At 51.1% G+C, this 18,907-nt stretch overlaps 1 protein-coding gene across 3 annotated transcripts; it reads left to right on the forward strand.

Annotated features, from left to right (window-relative positions):
• The first annotated feature begins 537 nt into the window (after positions 1-537).
• On the forward strand, positions 538-13,867 carry LDB1 (LIM domain binding 1). 3 transcript variants are annotated; one of them, XM_027851746.1, is made up of 11 exons: positions 538-642; positions 8,596-8,698; positions 8,876-8,920; positions 9,022-9,097; positions 9,401-9,503; positions 9,651-9,823; positions 10,124-10,246; positions 10,351-10,434; positions 10,594-10,717; positions 11,333-11,481; positions 12,136-13,867. In XM_027851746.1, exons 1-11 carry the CDS (start codon positions 618-620, stop codon positions 12,364-12,366), a joined length of 1,236 nt encoding a protein of 411 aa, XP_027707547.1. In that variant the 5' UTR covers positions 538-617; the 3' UTR covers positions 12,367-13,867. The 3 variants fall into 3 exon arrangements, with proteins under 3 accessions (XP_027707547.1, XP_027707548.1, XP_027707546.1); XM_027851747.1 differs by having other exon boundaries at positions 11,333-11,475; XM_027851745.1 differs by lacking the exon at positions 538-642 and adding an exon at positions 5,946-6,013.
• The last annotated feature ends 5,040 nt before the right edge of the window (positions 13,868-18,907 follow it).

The raw sequence follows: 18,907 nt of genomic DNA on the forward strand, positions 1-18,907 counted from the left end.
CCTTCTTTAAAAGCTGCGTCACATGCCCGTTCCCTGAAGCCTCCCCCTCCTCGCCTCGGGTCACTTTGACACACACACAACACACACAGGCACACACGCACACACGCACACACGAATACACACGGCTCAGTTCTCCCCTCCCACCCGCGCCTCAATTAGCATATTAATAAAGCCCAACCCAGCGGCGCCGGGGAGGGGGGAGACAGCGAGGCAGGGAGGGAGGGAGCCAGGGAGCCGCGAGCGAGCGAGGCGGGGAGCGGGGCGCCGGGCGCGGGGCCGCCAGCGAGCGGCGGCGGCGGCGGGGAGGGAGCGCCCCAGACACGCACCCGCACACGCGCACACACGCACAGCCTCGCGCGCACCCTCGCACACACGCGCGCACGGACAGGTCTCCTTCCTGTCTCCTGCCCAGCCTGAAGGCCCCTCGCGCCAGGGGCTGGCGGACCCCGGGGCCGGCGCGGAGGCCGGGGCTCGGGCTCGGGCTCGGGCTGTGGGCGGCGGCGGCCGAGGAGGAGAAGGAGAAGGAGGAGGAGGAGGCGGCGGCCCATGCCCAGCCTGTCCCCGCGCGCGGCGGGCACCGTGACTCGGCTGGGCCCCCCGCAGCGGGCGATGTGAAGATGTCAGTGGGCTGCGCCTGCCCTGGTGAGTGGACACCTCGCCCCCACCCCCCTCCTCACCCACCGCAGCAAGCCCCTGCTTCGTGTGTACTTGCAGGACTGGGGAGGAGGGGGCTATTGGGTTCTGGATGTGTATGTGTTGGGGGGAGGGGGCTTGGCCTATCAAGGGACTCCCCCCCAGAAAATGCGCAGCAGCCCAGAGGCGCCTGGAGGTGGGGGGGGTACGACGAGGGGAGGGGGTAGAATTCCCAGAATTCCAGGATGTTGGCCAATCAGAAGTGGCTTTGGACTTTTGACCCCCCACCCACCCAGGTCATCAGAGAGTTGTGATTGGCCAGCGCAGGTTGCCCCCCCCCCCACTCCAGCCCTCCCTGATGTACTATCCCCTCTGCCTGACCCTGCTCTTTCCTCCCTTGGGTACCTGGGGTGGGGGCTGCTGCATTGAAGAGGGGGTACTGTCTGGGGCCCCTCCCCTCTGGACCTCGTTGCCTGTTGCCTGGCACAGCTGCCCCCAAGAGGGGCATTGGGAGTGTGCCCCCACTGGGGGTAGCAGTAATTGGGCCCCTGGGCCCTGTTCCTCTGCCTGTGGTTCAGAGTTGGGGGTCTTGGGGTCATAGGACTGAGGAGAGAGAACTCAGGAAGTAGTCTCTCTCTCTCTTCCACCAAATGAGGCTCTGGGTAGAGGGACCAAGGGGTGGGTGAGAGGATATAGAGTTGACTCAGAACCCATGTCATTTACCATATTCCTGAGTGTCTTTTCCACCTGCCGGGAGTGGTCTGTATATATGATTTTGGATGTAGGCACACCAAGGAAATGGTCACCAAGGTTGCTTTTACATAGGCCCAGAAGATGGGGTAGGGGTGAAGGGAAAACCAACGGGCTTGGGGAGGGGTGGTAAAGAAGGATCCCTAGGAAAGTGCCTCTTGCCACCCCAAGATATCTGACCTTTGTGGCTGGCTTATACCCTCAGGGTCCCACACCTGAGATGTAAGAGCCACCTAGCATAACCTGTGACCTTTTTCCTTAATTCTCAGGGTTGAGAGAGAACTACCAGCTGGCATAGGAGGTGTTACCTGGAGGGATGATGGTGGTCTTGAGGGGTTCTTAGGGAGGCCAAGGGGCCCTCTCAGCTATTCCAAGGGCAGAGGGTGCTGTATCCCACATCATTCTATTCTCTTCCCCCTAGGGAATCCATGAGTCATATGACCCTTAGGCTGAGCAGTTATTCAAACATTTTAGGCTCCTGATGTCTCTAGAGGTGAGACCAGGCAAAGAGCAAGACCAGCCCTGATTAAGTTTGTTGGGGGTCAGTGTTTGACCCCACATACTTAGGGAGGGACAGTGAATGCTGAGAACTTATTCCTCAAGGGGAAAAAGGGACTCCTTGCCCCAACAGAATTTGGGAGATTGTGTAGTAGAAGGAAGAGATACTATCTCCTCTTATTGGGAAGAATTGTTTCTTTCCTATACTGGGGAAACCACCTCTGCCTCCCCCCCCCACACTTTCCCCTACCTCTGACCTTCCCCATCCCATTACCTATTCTGACTTCTTTTCAAGGGGCGCCACTGGTATCTTTATTCCTCTTTCATCAGGAAAACCCCAGACCCAAAGTAGAGGAGGAAGCCCAAGGATGAACACATGAGTCCTATTGCACTAGTCCTCCTCTCTTGCCCTACCCTTCTCCCTTTCTACCTAGCCTAGGGAAGGATTGAGATGGTAGGATAGATGACTGAGAGTCATCATCACAGTTTTGCCACCAGGAGGGGATAGAATCCTATAGAGTATACTAGTCCAGAGGCCTTAGGGCCTAGTGTATACCCTACCATACTTTTCACATGTGGCCAGGAAAGGTTATCACAGGGCACATTTGTATTTCCCCTGAATTTGAGCATGTGGTAGAGAAAGCCAGAGAGAAGGGTCAGGCTCTTCCCATTGGTGTCTTGAAGTCTCTCAGGAGATCATTACAAGTTAGATTTTAGGGAGGGCCTGAATTGACAGGTGGGCAGAAAGGTAGAATGGTCTGGAGGCAGGAGAATAATAAGAGGGACCCTAGTGTTGAATTTTATGAGTCTTTAGACTTAGGGGATCCAGGGGACAAGGGACTAATCTGTTTAGGGTATGAGCCGAAAGGCTGCTGGAAATAAAGCCAAAGAACTGGGCCGAAAAACACATGTACAGAGAAATGCACAAACACATATCATACGGAAGTGGACACAGGGAAGCTTGTGCACAGAAACACAAAGGAACATTTGCTCTTTGCAATCTTAGGAGTACATGAGGGCTGCAGAGGCCCTCGGCACCCAAGTTCCCAGGCTGGGCAGACCAGGTTTGGTTGCCTTCCCAAGCGTCCTCCTTCTTTGTGTGCATACGTAGGTCTGTGTCTCCGACTCCTCCTCCCTCCCCCAGCACAGCAGAGACAGCACATGCCCCACACATGTGACTGAGAGGAGCCTGGGAGACTTACATAGTGAGCACATACACGGAGCACACACTAAGGCATAGACACAGACACATAAGCACACAGACTCAGGCAAAAACAGAAACATATACACATACACGCAGGAGGAAATAAACATGGGCTAGAGACCCCTTCCTCCCTGCAGCTCTGCCCCCTGCAGTGTCCTCGAGGTGGTGGTGGTGGGGGAGCATATCCCCTAGTTAGTCCTAGGGGGTGGTGATATCTGCCCTATAAGGGTTAAGATGGGGAGTAAAGGAGGAGGAGGCTGAGGCCAAGGCTGGGCGCCAGGGAGAGGGGATGGCAGAGTGCCAGGCCAGCGGGAGGCTGGGCGAAGACAAAGGAGAGAGGGGGCTGGGGTCAGGGCAGCCTAGGGGCCCGGGTAGGGGGGTAGGGAGGAGTGGGAGCTGCGGGCACCAGACTCCTGTCTAGTAGCTGGGGGTTGTGGGAAGGTTGTTCTTCCTGCTGCCCTCTACTTTGGCACATGGGGTCCTTTGATACCTCTTTCCTTTCCCTTGTTTCTAATTTTATTTTCATCTCTGTCCTTGTCTCTTTGCATCTCTTGGTTCAGTTCATTAGATTGGGGTGGGAGGACTATAAGCTGAGTGGGGGGGTGAGCTTTTTGATAATGTGCCAAAGTGCCTCTCCTTTCCCTTTCCTGGTTATTTCTGAGCTCCTGAATGGGCCCCATGGGAGTGGGTGGTGGTGGTGGTAGCAGCTGAGGGGGCTGGGCTTGATCACCAAGGCCCTAGAGGGATGAGGGTAGGTGGGAAGGAGTGGGCTGTGGGACAGGCTGCCCCCTGTGTGGTAGAATCACAATCATATAAGGTAGATACAAGGATTGGGGGAGGAGAGGTCTCTTTGTACCCTGAAATAAGAGTAGAAGGACCTACTTTCTATTCCCAGCTCTACCACTGTGTGTGTGTGTGACCTTAGGCAAGTCACTTCTGTGGTCTTTATTTCATCCACTTGTAAGATGGGGATGATAGTACCTGCTCGAGGGTATTGTGAAAGGCCCATTAAGATAATGGATCCGAAGACCTGCTTTGATTCTTCAGTTAAAAAGCATCGATGGTCACATCAAGCTTGTTGTGTCCTGGTGCTGAAGTGTGTAATATGTACATAGGGTTAGGGCATGTATATTGCAGTACTGGTTGTGGGCATCACTGGGTCAGTAGGTGTAGCTAGGGAAAGCCTTCTCTGGCAGGCTGCCTTGTGAAGCTCTGTGGGACATTGCCGGGGTAGTAGAGGTCAGGTGGGAGGTAAGTTGGACTGAGTACTCTCCTTAGAGTTATTCACTTGGTCTGGATTGGAAGAGAATTGAGGACATTGGGTTCTCGATACTGTCTCTAAAATCCCAAGTGATTACAGAATCACAGATTTAAAAGTGGAAAGGCATCTTTGAGATCTAGTTTGAAGCCTTATTTTTTAAAAATTCGGGCTTAATACCCCCCGTGTGGGTTTAGGCATCTGATTAGATTGTTTGCAGTGAGACAGGGGTTGTATATCCTGGTCTGCCTTGGAACATGCACTCTCCTCTTTCCTGCTCTTCCTCACCCTCCAACCAGTGACCTGCTCCTCTGGCATCCTAGTACCACCACTGGCTCCTGTTGTGAGGGGTCATGCTTGGACAGGTCCCTTGGCAGCGTTAACCAGAGGAGGAACCTGTGAGAACTGGGAAGAGTGAGTCCAGGGTCTTCCCTTTGAGGTTGGGGGGTAGTAGTTAGGGAAGAGTGACTTGGAGTCTAGAAAGACAAAATGAAGGGCCTGAGATTGGGTCCTGGAAGCTAGGAGTCCTGAGGGGAAAGTGTTTTCAGGTCTCAGTCAGAACTTGTGTGGGGCCCAAAGCCAACAGAAATAACCCCTTTGGGGCCTCCATCCCTCACTCTGAGAATGGGGGGAGGGAGCTGAGACCCCTCCTCAACCCTAGGATGTGGCTTCTGTCTTCTCCCAAGGGGGGATAGGGGAAGGAGATACTGGGGGCCTGTTGTCAGCTTCGCCCTTGCTAGGCAGTGAGGTTTCCTGCCACCCTCGGACCCTTCTCTTTCCTCTTCGTCCTCGAGTCTTTTTCATCTCTTCTCTCTTGCCATGTCTTTTTTTTTCCTTCTGTTTCTCTTCTAGTCTCTGTCTCTCTTTTGTTTTTCTCAGCCCAAGCAGTCCCTCCCTCCCTCCTTCTTCCTCTTTCATGGGAGAGGAGAGGAGGCTGAGGGAGCTGGGGGAGGGTGGAGCCAGTAGGGTCCAGCTCCACCCTCCTCCGGCCCTGGGGCCTCTTTCTGAGAGACACTGGGAGGGAGGGAGGGAAGGAAGGAGAGAGCTAGCAAGCGGGCGGGCGGGCGGGAGGGAGGTGTGTGTGTGTCTATGTGTGACTGTGTGTCTGTGTGAGTATTGGAGCTGAGCTGTGACTCTCCCCCAAACCCCCGACAGAGGGGCCCTGCAGGCCTGGTCAGCAGGGAGGGGAAGTCGGTCGGGCCGCGGCGGGCTGCTTGGAGGCAGAGGCAGAGATCGGCAGCGGCAGCAGGGAGGAGAGAGCGGGAGGAGGAGGAGGAGGAGGAGGAGGAGAGAGGAGTGCAGAGCAGAGCGAAGCGGTGGCCATTGTTGAGGGAAATCTTGCAAACAAAGAGAGCTCCTTGCTCCCTGCGGCCTCCCCGTAGCCCCCTGCCCCCGGGGCCAGCTCCCCAGCCCCCTGGCCCAGGGCCCCTTGGCCAGAGGAACTTTCTCCCCTGGGCTGGGGCCCACTCTGCCTGGTGCTTGGGGGGTGTGGGAGCTTTTGTGTGGCTGGGCTGGCCTGGCCCGGCCCTGCTGTCCCTGGGCTCTGGCCGAGAGTAGAGCAGGGCTGGCCAGGGAGATGAGCAGCTGAGTACCCCCACCCCCACCCTGCTGGCCCCCTCCCTGCTGAGAGCAGCACCCACCACCCCACACTGTCCCCTCACTTCTCCCAGGTAAGTCCCGGCAGGCCTAATTGTGGGGGGATATGGAAGGGATGGGTGTCTAGTCCTGCTGGGACATAAGATCTTCCTCTTAGGACTAGGCCTGATGACCCCTGGCCCTGGGGGGGGGGGAGGGCTGTCAGGCAGGTTTCCATGGAATTGGCTTTAGCTAGAGTTGTGCCCCCACCCAAAGAATCTTCATCCTGGAAAAGTTTTCCAGCTCTATATTTTGCTTTCCTAGCACTTACTCCAGGCTGGAAAAGGTGAAAGGGAATTTAGGCCTGAGATCAGCACCTTATACTTCCCAGCCTTTAGGTTTGGCCAAACCCACTCCCTTCCCCCCCCCCCCAAACGTCTTCAAAGCTTGATTCACCCTTTTCTCCCCTTCCTTTCCTATTCTGGCTAGTGAGGGGGTCGGAGTAACAGGGACAGATGGTCTGTGTGATTTACCCCCACTAGGGATTCCCCCTCCCCCCCACCCTTTGGTCTGGGATGCTGGGAGTTGCTGTGGGCCTGCTTGGTCAGTGAGTCTGAGGTTGTGTCCATTATCCAGAGATGGGACAGAAGTCCGTTCTGAAGGTTCCCTTTAATTCATTTCCTACCATTTTGCATTTGGGGGCATCTCATCTTGCCCTGCCTCCTCTTGCTGACCCCAGATACTAAGTAAGTAGGTGGCTATTCTTCCCAGTTCACAAGAAGGAAAACTGATCTCTTGATTATTCTTCCAGATAACGTTGAGAAACCTAGTTCTTTCTCCTTTGAAGGGCCCCCATAGAACTAGGAGGGTAATTGGGGTGTGAAGAGATTTTCCTGGACATTCAGGGAGGGCCTGGGGGTCTTGACTACTTAGTTTATATCCTGATCCTGGCTCTGGCCTTTCATGTTCTATGACTTGGACCTGGATCACGGTCTTAGCATACCTGTTTTTGAAGTAGTCTTCATGGGGGCTGGAGGGAAGAGTCACGAAATGGTTATCTAGATGACTGGTACTGTGTCCCCTTCTGGAGCAACCCACCTGGGCCAGACTAGTATATGGGAGCTTGTGCATACTTTGTATGTGTTGTATTAGGAGCATGTTGTGGGGGGAGGGGAATGGTGCCTATGCTTCCCATACCCTGCTCTTGCCCAGGGCTGCCCTGTTCCACCTGGTGTTAGGCATGTTGAGGCGAGCTGAGTGCAGAGGCAGGGTGGGCAGGGTGTATGAACATATGTACACAGGCATATGCAACACCTGACCTGCACAGGCCTAGGGGATGGGGGTAGGGGTGGGGGGGGGTGGCATAGAATGTGGAGATCCCTTAAGGCCCTGGGCTGGGACAGGGGCTGATAGAATTCTGTCCTTTCTCAGTGCCTTTCCCCACTGGCACACAGAAGGTTTGGTTTCAGGAATAGTGGGGAAGGACTTGGGGTTATCTTGGGGCACCTCTTCTCTTAAAAGGCAGATAAAGCCTTCCCCCATACAGACATGCTTAGATGAAGGGGAGAGTAGGATTTAGTGAGGTGATACAAACTCAAAACTCCTGGTCCCTCAGCCTTAGCTCTGGTACTGTTTGTCTCTCCTGGAAAATGGACCTTGAGGAAGGGCAGGGGGATGAAGGTTGCATCTCCTCATCCACAGCTATGAAAGTGAGCCCAAGCGTAGCAAATCATGTCTTAGAAGTAACCAAACTGTTAGCCTAAGAGCCCACGTTCCTCTTCCTATCCCCTGGACAAAATGTATAATCTCTGAGATCCCTGCCCCTCTCCCAGCCCTCCATCTCACTCAAGGAAGATGCTGCCCAACATTATGCATGTCTTTGGGGAAACACCTCCCATACACATACATAACCTTTACCTAGACCTATTCTACCCATTGCTAAGATTTCAGGGTATCCCTTCCCATGAATCAAGCCTGAGTATTCCTATATGTGAAATGAGAGGGCCTTCAGTGGAGTTAAGTCTTAGAAAAGAAGGGGTTAAGTCTGAGTGCCTGGTTTGGGGGCACACCTGCCCTGGGTGTAGGGGAGGGATTGGGACTGATAAGAGAGAGGCCGTTGGGGGAAGGGGGAGCACAACTGTTTATCTAGTGGGTGGAGACTGAAGAATTTCCCCCTTGCTGCCCAGGGAAGGGACTTGTCCAGGCCCCCTCTCCAAGTTCCCTTCTTTTGATAGTGGTGGGGTAAGACTAGAAATAACTTAGACTTGTCTCTTATTATGAAGGGGGGTGGGGTGGGGGATGAGAATAAGAATCTCTCCCTTTCCCCCTCCCTTTTATGCATAGAAAAAACCAAAACAAAACATGAAGACCAGGCCCAAATTGCTCTTTCTTCTACCACAGCTCCTTTGTAATCTGAGTCTCTTGGTGGGGAGGGGGCATGGCCTTCATGTCTGAGCTGGTGGGTGGGCATGCATGTACTGAGCAGCAGTATGTTCTGGGAGCTCCTCTCCCCAAGGTGGGGAGGCCAGGGTTGCTGGGGTTACTTCTTCTCTAAACCCAGGTTTCTCTCACTTGCAGAGCAGGGGTTATGGAAAAGGTTTAGCAAAGAGGGACTGGGAGCCAGATAGACCTGAGCTTCTCACTGTTCAGAACCCTGAGTATAATCCCGTCTCCCCAGGTTGTTCCTCAAAGTCATTCAAGCTGTACTCGCCGAAGGAGCCCCCGAACGGCAACGCCTTCCCCCCCTTCCACCCAGGCACCATGCTGGATAGGGATGTGGGGTAAGTGTCCTAGCCCCACTGCTCCCCTCAGACCTCAACTCTCCTGTCTCCCCAAGTCCCATTATCTTTCTTTATTCTGGTCCCCCAGCCTCCTCTTTTGAAGGTTTGCTGGGGTAGGGGAGGCTGTGATACCTTCATTTCTCACCTCTGCTTTCTCATGGCCCCTTTTCTCCACAGCCCAACTCCCATGTACCCGCCTACGTACCTGGAGCCTGGGATTGGGTAAGATCTGGTGATGGGAATGGTCTGACTTGGGGCAAGGGATGGGGAGACCTCATGAGGAAGGGAGCTGGGGGGACAATCCTGACATTCTCACTCTGCAGGAGGCACACACCGTATGGCAACCAGACAGACTACAGGATATTCGAGTTAAATAAGCGGCTGCAGAACTGGACAGAGGTATGTCTGAGGGTAGAGGGTGGCCTGGGGTTGTGTGTATGGGAAAGATTGAGGATGGGGAGTTGGCAGGTGGCCTACAATCAAAGACAGCTTTATCTAGCGGAGGCCTGAGGGGAGCAGTTAGGTATATGGGATTAACCAGAGGCGGGGGACCATTTCTGTCAGAAGGCTCTATTAACCTGTTATCCTGTTATCTTCCAAGAGCCTCCTCCCTAGTTCTTGGGGGTGGGCAAAGATATACTCACCCAGAGTGAATCTGGAAGCTTCTTTGAGATCCCAGTGACCTTTTCTCATTCTCTGCAGGAGTGTGACAATCTCTGGTGGGATGCTTTCACAACCGAGTTCTTTGAGGATGATGCCATGTTAACCATCACCTTCTGTTTGGAGGATGGACCAAAGAGATACAGTGGGTATCTGAACCTTGGGATAGGGGTTGGGTTTCCAGGTGATGGTGGGGGAAGGGGTTGCGTCTAGAGGTTTGCTCCATCTGGGTGTGGGGGATGTCTGGTGGTGGGGTCCTTTTGTACTGAGGATGTCTGTTCTACCTCTGCAGCTATTGGCCGAACCCTGATCCCACGCTACTTCCGCAGCATCTTTGAGGGTGGTGCCACGGAGCTGTACTATGTGCTAAAGCATCCTAAGGAAGCCTTCCACAGCAACTTTGTGTCCCTTGACTGTGACCAGGGCAGCATGATCACTCAGCACGGCAAGCCCATGTTCACCCAGGTCTGGGGACTCTGTGTGTGGGGGGGAGTGTGGATGTTGGTGTGTGAGAGACAAAAGACAGAAAGAGTGAGTGTAAATTCATAAGGCAGTAGTCTGGCACTATAACTCAAAAGGCAGGTGGTGTGTGTTTGTAATCCTGTGCCCCTTCTACTATCACTATCATTTCCACACAGATGAACTTGTCAGGTGACCCGGAAAGAGTCTAAAAGAGGATAAATTATGTGGAAGGGGGCTGATACATCCTTGTGTGTATGGAGAAAAGGGGGTTGGGGAGCAGGTTTGTGACAGATGTGTCCTCAGGTATGTGTGGAGGGCCGGCTATACCTGGAGTTCATGTTTGATGACATGATGAGGATAAAGACGTGGCACTTCAGCATCCGGCAGCATCGTGAATTTATTCCTCGAAGTATTCTGGCCATGCATGTGAGTCCTGGGAGTTCTGGGAGGCTAAAACTGCTGTAATGGTGGAACTCTGTGCTGTGTTTTGGGATGCTTGACTCTTTCCCCCCACATATGCTTTTTTCCAGGCCCAGGACCCCCAGATGCTGGACCAGTTATCCAAGAACATCACTCGGTGTGGATTGTCTAATTCCACCCTCAACTACCTCCGAGTGAGTTAGCACCCACCACCTTACTCCTAGCACCCCAAGTTCTATACCCTAACTGGTACTGTGCATAATCCTCTCCCCACCCTCATTTTTCTGCCTCTTTAGCTGGTTAAGAATTGGCCTCTCTAGTTCTGACTTCCCCTCCTACTCATGTGCCCCCAGCTCTGTGTGATCCTTGAGCCCATGCAGGAGCTCATGTCCCGCCACAAGACTTACAGCCTCAGCCCTCGTGACTGCCTCAAGACCTGCCTCTTCCAGAAGTGGCAGCGCATGGTTGCACCCCCTGGTGAGTTCCTCCATCCCACTGTATGTTACTCTTGGTCCCAAGCTTCAAGTCTGTGATATCATCATTGTGGGTGCTCCCTAACCCCCTGGTAACAGGTGGCAACCCTTTCGTGCTTTGGACACAATTTCCTGTGTTGCTGTGGCCAAGAAATTCATTTCTTAGTGCTCAACCTTGTGATAATCTTCTCCAGACTTAGCTTAAACCCAAGTCTTTCCAGCTTAGTAAGACTGCAGGAGTCAGCTCTCCTTCGGCATAGCCTTCAGGAGCCCAGGATCATCTGTCTCTTCTATGAGGTATCAGAGTAGAACCTTGGGTTCTTCTCAATGCTGACTCCCCTTCAAGTATATGACTCTGAACGCTGACCTTGCCACCCCGGGGACCAGAGGTCTTACTCAGCCAGAGATAGACAGGGCTCTTTAGGTCCAAGCAGCAAATAGTTGGACCTTGATTTGAGGGATTTACTGTGTCTCAGCACAGAACCTCAGAATTCAAAGGGGTTTCCTGGGGTTGGCTCATTCAGTCCTCTGAAGTATGAAGCCCTGAAATGTGCCCAGGCTCCCTCTGGCTGCTTCAGCCTGGTCTCACCTACTTCCCATTCTTTTGCTGGTTTTGTAGCGGAACCAGCACGGCAACAACCAAGCAAGAGGCGGAAACGGAAGATGTCGGGTGGTAGCACAATGAGCTCAGGGGGCGGCAATGCCAACAACAGCAACAGCAAGAAGAAGAGCCCCGCCAGCACCTTCGCGCTCTCCAGCCAGGTACCTGTAAGCATCTCGGCTTCTCTTCTCTTCTCTTCTCTCTGGCCCCCTCAGGAAGCTCCGCCCTCCCCTCCTGGGGTACAGTGACTTCAGTTATGGACACGGGGACACACACAGGCATATGGAAATGTGGGCATACTGGGACACACATACATGTAAGGACACCTAGTCACACATATGGAAGCAGATACACACTGGCCACTCCTCCTAGGTCTGTGGCCTCTTCCCTTTCCCTATAACATATAGACTTATGGTTTAGAGGGCCCCCACCATTGAGATTCTCAGAGTCCAAAGTCCTAGGTATAGATGTCAGGGACTTGGGGAACCTGAGCATATGCTAGAGGAGCATCTGGGATATTGAGGAAGGTCAGAGGTGTTGGGGTTAAGACAAAGGGATTAGAGGATTGGATAGATGGAATAGTTGTTTTGGGGATGGAGATAAAGACATGGGGGAGGAGATCAGGATTCTTGCAAATGTGGGAAATCTGGGGGATTTGGGATTAGTTGGGGTCCCTATAGATTTGGAGGGTGGGTTGGGACCTTTTGGGTCTGAGGGAAGGTTGGGGTCCTTGGGGGGGTCAGGATCCCTGTGGGTGAGGGCCTGCTGGGGCCAGGCATGCCGCTGCCCCGATTATGTTTGGGGACCTCCGCCGCTCTCAGGATGTGATGGTGGTGGGGGAGCCCACCCTGATGGGCGGGGAGTTCGGGGACGAGGACGAGCGACTCATCACCCGTCTGGAGAACACACAGTTTGATGCAGCCAACGGCATCGACGACGAGGACAGCTTCAACAACTCCCCAGCGCTGGGTGCCAACAGCCCCTGGAACAGCAAACCCCCCTCAAGCCAGGAGAGCAAGTCGGAGAACCCCACATCTCAGGCCTCCCAGTAAGGGCTCCACCTGCCCACCCTGGGAGCAGAGGGAGGACCAGCATCCCAGAGACTGAGCCTACAGCTGTCCATCTACCTGCAGGAGGGACTGGAGAGTCAGGGGAATGGGGAATGGTCGGGCCTCCAAGAAATGTCTTGATGTTCCCCCAGAGCTGTGGTGCCCCTGATGCTTGGTTTCTGCTCCCCTAACCTCCATCCCTGCAGAGCCCAGGGGCATTGTCCCCATGCCCACTGACCTTAGGGACTCAACTGGGGGCCGAGATGAACTACCCACCCCCAGCTTTGGGGGGAGGGGGGACTGGCCGCAAGGCCTTTCTCCACCCTGTTCTTCCCCTGCCCCTTCCCTCTTCTCAAACTCCAGCCTCCTTACCCTCCAGCCAAGGGGCTAAGCTCTGCTCCCTCCTACCACCTTCTATCCTCAACTTTTTAAAAAACAATAATATTATTAAAAATGTAAGTTTAAAAAAAAAGTTCTCCCAATCTCTCCCCCTTCTTCCCTCCTCACTATGTTAGGTTCAGCACCCCTGTCCCTCTACTCCACCCCCAGGCAGGCAGGAGTCTGGGCTGGGCCGTTTTATACCTTTTGAGCTTCAGACCAAGGAGACACTGACCATCTCTTCCCTCCCTCTGGAGATGGCTGGAAGGGAAGGGGTGGACCTCTCTGGCCATTTTCCAACCTCCTCAATTGTAAACCATGTACTGTGTCCTGCCCACTCCCCAGACCTTCATCTTCCCTTCCCTGTACCGAGTGCTTGTGAATGGCCCTGAAAGTCCCTTTTCTCCCCACTTCCCCCACCTCTACACACCCTGTGTCCTCTACCTTGAGTCCTAGAGCAGTGGTGGTGGGGAGGACCCTGGGGGATATGGTGCCTGCAGGGGCTCATCCTAGGGGATAGGGATGAGGGGCATGTGTTTGTCACTGTGTTTTGCATTTTGTCTCTGTTGGGAGGGGAGGAGAGGTATGGGATTGAGGGAAGATCCACCCCTACTCACTCTAACCTAACCAATCCCACCTCCTTCCCGGAGTGGGGCAGGAACGATGTCTATGATTAACTGGGGTGGAGCCACTAGGTGGCATTCTGAGTCAGCTTTGGGGAAATAGTGCCCACTATCGCCTTGAGTTTTGGGGGTAGGACTGAGCCCAATTTGGCACCCGGGTCTCTGCCCCCCAGTACTCTGTGCTGCTCTCACATGCACATATACACAACACACACTTTTCACAGGAGGGAAGACGAAGAGACTGGGGTTCTCAACCCTGTTTCCCAGATGGGCATGTGGAGACCTCTGGGTCCCTTCTGCCTTCATACACCTCCTTCCATCTCCAGTGACTCCTTCTACCCATCTGCCACAACCAGCTCAGAGCAAAATGTAGTCAGAGCTGGAGGGAGCAGGGGTGGGAGAGAGGGACCCCACTCCTAGCTCCCCAGCTGTAATGCCTTTTTTTGTTTTGGCCATTTGAGTCCTGTATGGTACCGATCAATAAAAAAGACTTTTCGGTTTGACTCTGTCCTGACTGGTAACTGACACTGCCAACAGCACCACTTCTTGTTCAAACCCTTCCTAACCTTTCCCTGATCACCCAAGAACCTACCAGAAAAGCCCCACTGATTCTCCAGATGTGTAGCTATGTTCCACCCAGTCTGACTCTGTCCCACAACTGTATGCCCTCATTTCTCCTCAACTCTTCATCCCTCGAAAGAAACCCATTTTCTACCTTAGACCCCATCTTCTAAGCTTCCCAAATCATTGTGACCTCTCCCCCAATCCCCATGTGCTCATATTGCACTCAGCTATCTCTCTCATTCCTTTGACTCTTCCTCTGTCTTCCCACTAATCCCTGTATTTTCCCTGGTTGAAGCCCTTCTCTCCCCTTTACTTCAGTTCACTGTGATCCTACCCATCTCACCCTGTGACCTTTAATTCTTCCTCACTGACTTCATGTCCTTAATGCCAAGCCTTCCCCAGTGGAATTCATAACCTGAGACTGTTGCTTCCCCAACTGTCACTTGTTCTGGGCCAGCAAAGGAGGAAGCCTTTTTCTTCTCTCAGTTCAACCTAGGCCCAGGTAGCCTAGAGGTCACAGGGGCTAAATCCCAACTCTGATGAGGAGGAGGGCTGCAACATGACTCGTAGATAGGGACAGGCTTACTGTGGGAACAGGCAGTGAGGGTTTGTTTCTGGGCAGATGGTGGCAGGGATTGGAGAAAGATTATGTCATCCCAATAAGGGATGGCAGTCTGGGCTATAGGTGGTTATTACTCTTCCTTTTCTTCCTTCCTTAAAGGAGGAAGGAATCTCCTCATCCCAGTCTCTAGAAGCAAAATGTGGATGTGGGAAGTTTAGGCAGGTCTTTGTACCTAGAGGAGGAGACAAGGGCATAGGGGCATGGTCACTCTGGAATCCCACACCACACATAACCACAGGCTCTTCAACCCTGTCCAAATGGGTTAAGGCAGGAAGAAGGCATTGCTAAGGGATTGGAACTCAGGCTTACTATTTCCCATGGGATTTGAACTTAGAAATACTTTATCCTAGAGATGATAAAGCTTGAAGCTATAAATGTTGGAAGTTGGCACCTCTTCCTTCCCTAGTAGCTCCTTCCCTCCTGTCTCCAGTCAGGAGGCTACAGCAAAGCCATAAGCTTAATAAGCTTGTACCTGGTGGAGGGAAAGATGAATGTGACTGTCCCTTATTCCAGTGCAGCTTAAGGCTTGGTGAGGAAAATGAAGGATAGAGTGAGTCTTGGGGCTGGAAATGATATGTGGGGCTAAAATGAACTTAGTTTAGTGACTCAAAAGAAAAGCCTGGGAGGAAACAAAGGTCATCTTTAGATATAGGGAGAGAGCCTAGACTTTAACTGTGGCCTGAGGGACTAAGACTAGACTAGAAGAATTCCCTGACTGGAAAGTACTGAAGTTGAGTAGGGAGAAGCAAAGGAAATTTCAGACAAACCATTGTCCAGTTCTTGGCCTGACCTGATCCCTGGAAAGCTTATAGGGAAAAAATGGAAGCCCATGAGGATTGAGATTAGAGAGAAAAAAATGAGTCCATAGCAATGGGTTCTGAGGGAGGGAGGTAAAGAAGAAAACTACCTAGTGGAATAGAGAAATGTTGAGTATGGCAGTAAACTGGGACCCATTGCTGCTCCCATAACGTCCTTCAAATGTTTATCAGATCACGGTCCCTTCCCTCTGGGGCCTGACAAACAGAACTGGGGGGGGGGGGGGGGGGGGTGTCAACATAGGAATGTTGGCATGATTCAGGACTGGAACAGGGGAGCAGAAAGGCTATTCCCTCAACCCTCTGCACCACAGACTTAGTGAGGGGTTTCTTAGTTGAGTAGGAAAAAGTCTATGAAAAGGTGAGGGTCTCTGACAACCATAACCAAACAAAAAATCCTGAATACCATGTTTTAAGAAGCCAAAAAAGAAAACTGCCCAGATCTATTAGAACCAGAGAACAAAGTGAAAATAAAAATAATCTAATGGGTATCTCCTGAAGGAAATCCCAAACTGAAAACACCCAGGAATATTATAGTCAAACTCTAGAGCTTCCAGGTTTTTAAAAAAAATACTGGAAATCATCAGAAAAAAATATCAAAATTCCAAGGAACCATAGTCAGGATCTTACAAGATTATTCTGCAACTATTCTAATGGTTGGACATCTTGAAATGATATACTAAAAGATAAAAGAAAAAGTCATGCAATCAAGAAAACTTATTCTGTAAAATTGAATACAATCTTGAAGGGAAAATAAAGACCTTTAGTAAAATAGAGGACTTTTAAACATTCCTGCCCAAAACACCAGAGCTGCTTGCAATCTTTGAAACACAAACACAGATGACCTGAGAAACTTAAAAAGCATAGAACTGGAAGTAAAATGGATGCCCATCAGTTGGTTGTTGTCCTTCATTCTTGAAGAGGATGAAAATGACATCATTATGTTGGGGTCAAGGTACAGTGTGTCCGGCTGTGGCTGATAAGATCAATATACCACAGGTCAAGCACAAATAGTCCACATGAACACTCGGAATAGAAATGTCTCTAAATGTCTCTAGAATCTCATGTTTCTTTTGAACTACTGCAATTCTGCTTCACTCGGAGCAAAAGCACCTTCTTTGATGGAGGCATGCCATTCTGGGCAGTGTGCCGTTGTTTCACATGTCTTACAATCAATTACAAAGTTCTTCAGAAGGACCTGGAGAGTGTTCTTGTATAGCTTCTTCTGATCTCTGTGTTAATGCTAGACTTGTGTGAGTTCCCCATAAAATTGTCTTTTAGGCAAACACACCTTTGGCATTCCAACAACATGGCCAACCCAATGGAGCGGCACTCTTCTGCAATAGAACTTGAATGCTTAGCAGTTTAGCTGGAGAAAGGACCTCAGTATCCAGTATACTATTTTGCCGGGTGATCTTCAGAATCTTCCTAAGACAATTTAAATGGAATAGATTCAGTTTCCTAGCGTGGCGCTAGTATACTGTCTAGGTTTCACAGGCATACAACAATGAGGTCAGCACGACAACTCTGTAGACTTTCAGTTTGGTAGGCAGTCTAATACTTATCTCCTACATTTTCCATTGGAGCCTCCCAAACAGCTAGCTCTGGCAATATCTGTGTCAACCTCATCATCTATGTGTGCATCCCTGGGAAGTATATTGCTAAGTTAAGTGAACGTATCTTTAACATTCAATATTTCTCCATTTCCTGTAACCAGTGGTTCCATGTATGGATGGTGTGGTGCTGACTGGTGGAGCATGTGTTTCCTTGGTGTTAACTGTTAGGCTAAAATTAGCACAGCAGTAGAGAATCCATACTCTGTTGCATCTCCACCTCAGAGGTTGCACTGAGTGCACAATATCTGTGAACAACAACAAAAAAATTATGGACCAACTCTCCCTCCATTTTAGTCTTGACTTGTAGCCTTTTTAAGTTACACAATTTGCTGTCAGTGCGGTAGCTAGCCTTGATGCCATTTTCATCCTTGTTGAAGGCATCTGACAACAATGATGAAAACGTCATGCTAAGAAACATGGGAGCAAGACACAGCCTTGCTGCACTCCACTGGTAACTAGGAATGCTTGAGAGCATCATCCATTATCCAGAACCCGGGCAAGCATACCACCATGAAACTGACATACAATACTGATGAACTCCGAGCAACCAAATTTTGCCATGACCTTCCACAAGCCCTCACAACTGACAGCATCAAAGGCCTCGATCAGATCGACAAATGCAAAAGTTGTGTACAGACCTCTGTTCTGTTCTTGGCATTTCTCTTGGAGCTGTTGGACCATTCCTTGGCCTTTTCTGAAGCCACACTGGCTCTCAGGTAGATGACCATCTTCCGGGTGAAGGATTAGCCTATTAAGGAGGACTCGGGCAAGAATCTTACCAGTAATGACTACAGGAGAGACCCCCCCACTGTCATGATTGTCACAGGACAGTTGATTTCCCTTATCTTTATAGAGATGGACAATGGAGGCATCCTTGAATTCCAGGGGGAATAACCTACTCTTGTCATATAACCCAGAAAATTTCAGTCAGCTTTTGTATGAGCAGTGGACCCCCTGCCTTGTAAATTTCAGCTAGAATAGAATCAGCAACAGGTGCTTTGCCACATGAGAAGAGCCTAATGGCATTCAAAACCTATTCTTCAGTTAGAAGTTTGGCTAGAGAGGGATTGACTTCAACCTGAGGTATACGATCAATGGCTTCAGCATTGATTGATGATGGTCTTTTAAGAACTCTCCAAGATCATGTCCTTAATCACTAATTCAAGTGGATCCATCAGTACTGAGTGGTTGAGATGCACCATAGATCTTTGGCCCATAAATAGCCTTCAGGGCATCATAAAAGTGCTTTGGATTGTTACTATCAGTGTAAAACTTAATTTTATCTGCTTTCTTACTGATCCCAAAATGCTGCATCTCTCTAAGCTTCACTTGCACTTTACTTTTGAAGGAGTTAAACACTGCCTTCTTAGAGATAGACAAACTATCCTGCTGGTAAACCATGTGGAGCTCGCATTTTTTCATTTGGCAGCTTCTGAATTTCCCCATCATTTTCGGCAAACCAGTTGATGTTTGCGAGTGTTCTGGCCTAGGTGAGTAAATGCAATACTGTACACCAAATCTCTGAAAGCTATCCACTCCTTTTCTGCTCCATTGTTGCCAACCAAGTGTTGGCTCAACTTTCCCTCCAAGTTAGCAACAATTCTTTTCCTCTAGGAAGAGTACTCTAATCTATTGACATTAAGTCTTCTGGTAGTCATCTTGCCTTGGGGCCTCCACTTTTGTTGAAGGGGAAATATTTAGCTTGGAGAGGATTAGTCTGGGACCAGTCCAGCACTTTGCATCACACATAGCCTTCATTACTCACACATCTTCTGTCTCTTCTTACAATGACATAGTCTATTAAAAGCCAGTGTTTGCTGTGAGGGTGCATCCATGAAGTTTTATTGAATTTAGGTAAACAAAAGACAGTGTTGGTGACAGAAGATCAAACAATTCACAAGTCTTCAGTAGTGAGTGAACATTGCG

Source organism: Vombatus ursinus, unplaced genomic scaffold, assembly GCF_900497805.2.
Source record: "Vombatus ursinus unplaced genomic scaffold, bare-nosed wombat genome assembly UNPS02009205.1, whole genome shotgun sequence".
In the NCBI taxonomy this organism is placed as follows: domain Eukaryota; kingdom Metazoa; phylum Chordata; class Mammalia; order Diprotodontia; family Vombatidae; genus Vombatus; species Vombatus ursinus.

What these genes read in the sequence shown, in the direction of transcription:
- LDB1 (XM_027851746.1), top strand. Translation starts at nt 618, where the DNA reads ATGTCAGTGGGCTGCGCCTGCCCTG. An exon ending in ATGCTGGATAGGGATGTGGG is followed by an intron (nt 8,699 to 8,875) that starts GTAAGTGTCCTA and finishes TTTTCTCCACAG; the next exon opens with CCCAACTCCCATGTACCCGC. An exon ending in TACCTGGAGCCTGGGATTGG is followed by an intron (nt 8,921 to 9,021) that starts GTAAGATCTGGT and finishes CTCACTCTGCAG; the next exon opens with GAGGCACACACCGTATGGCA.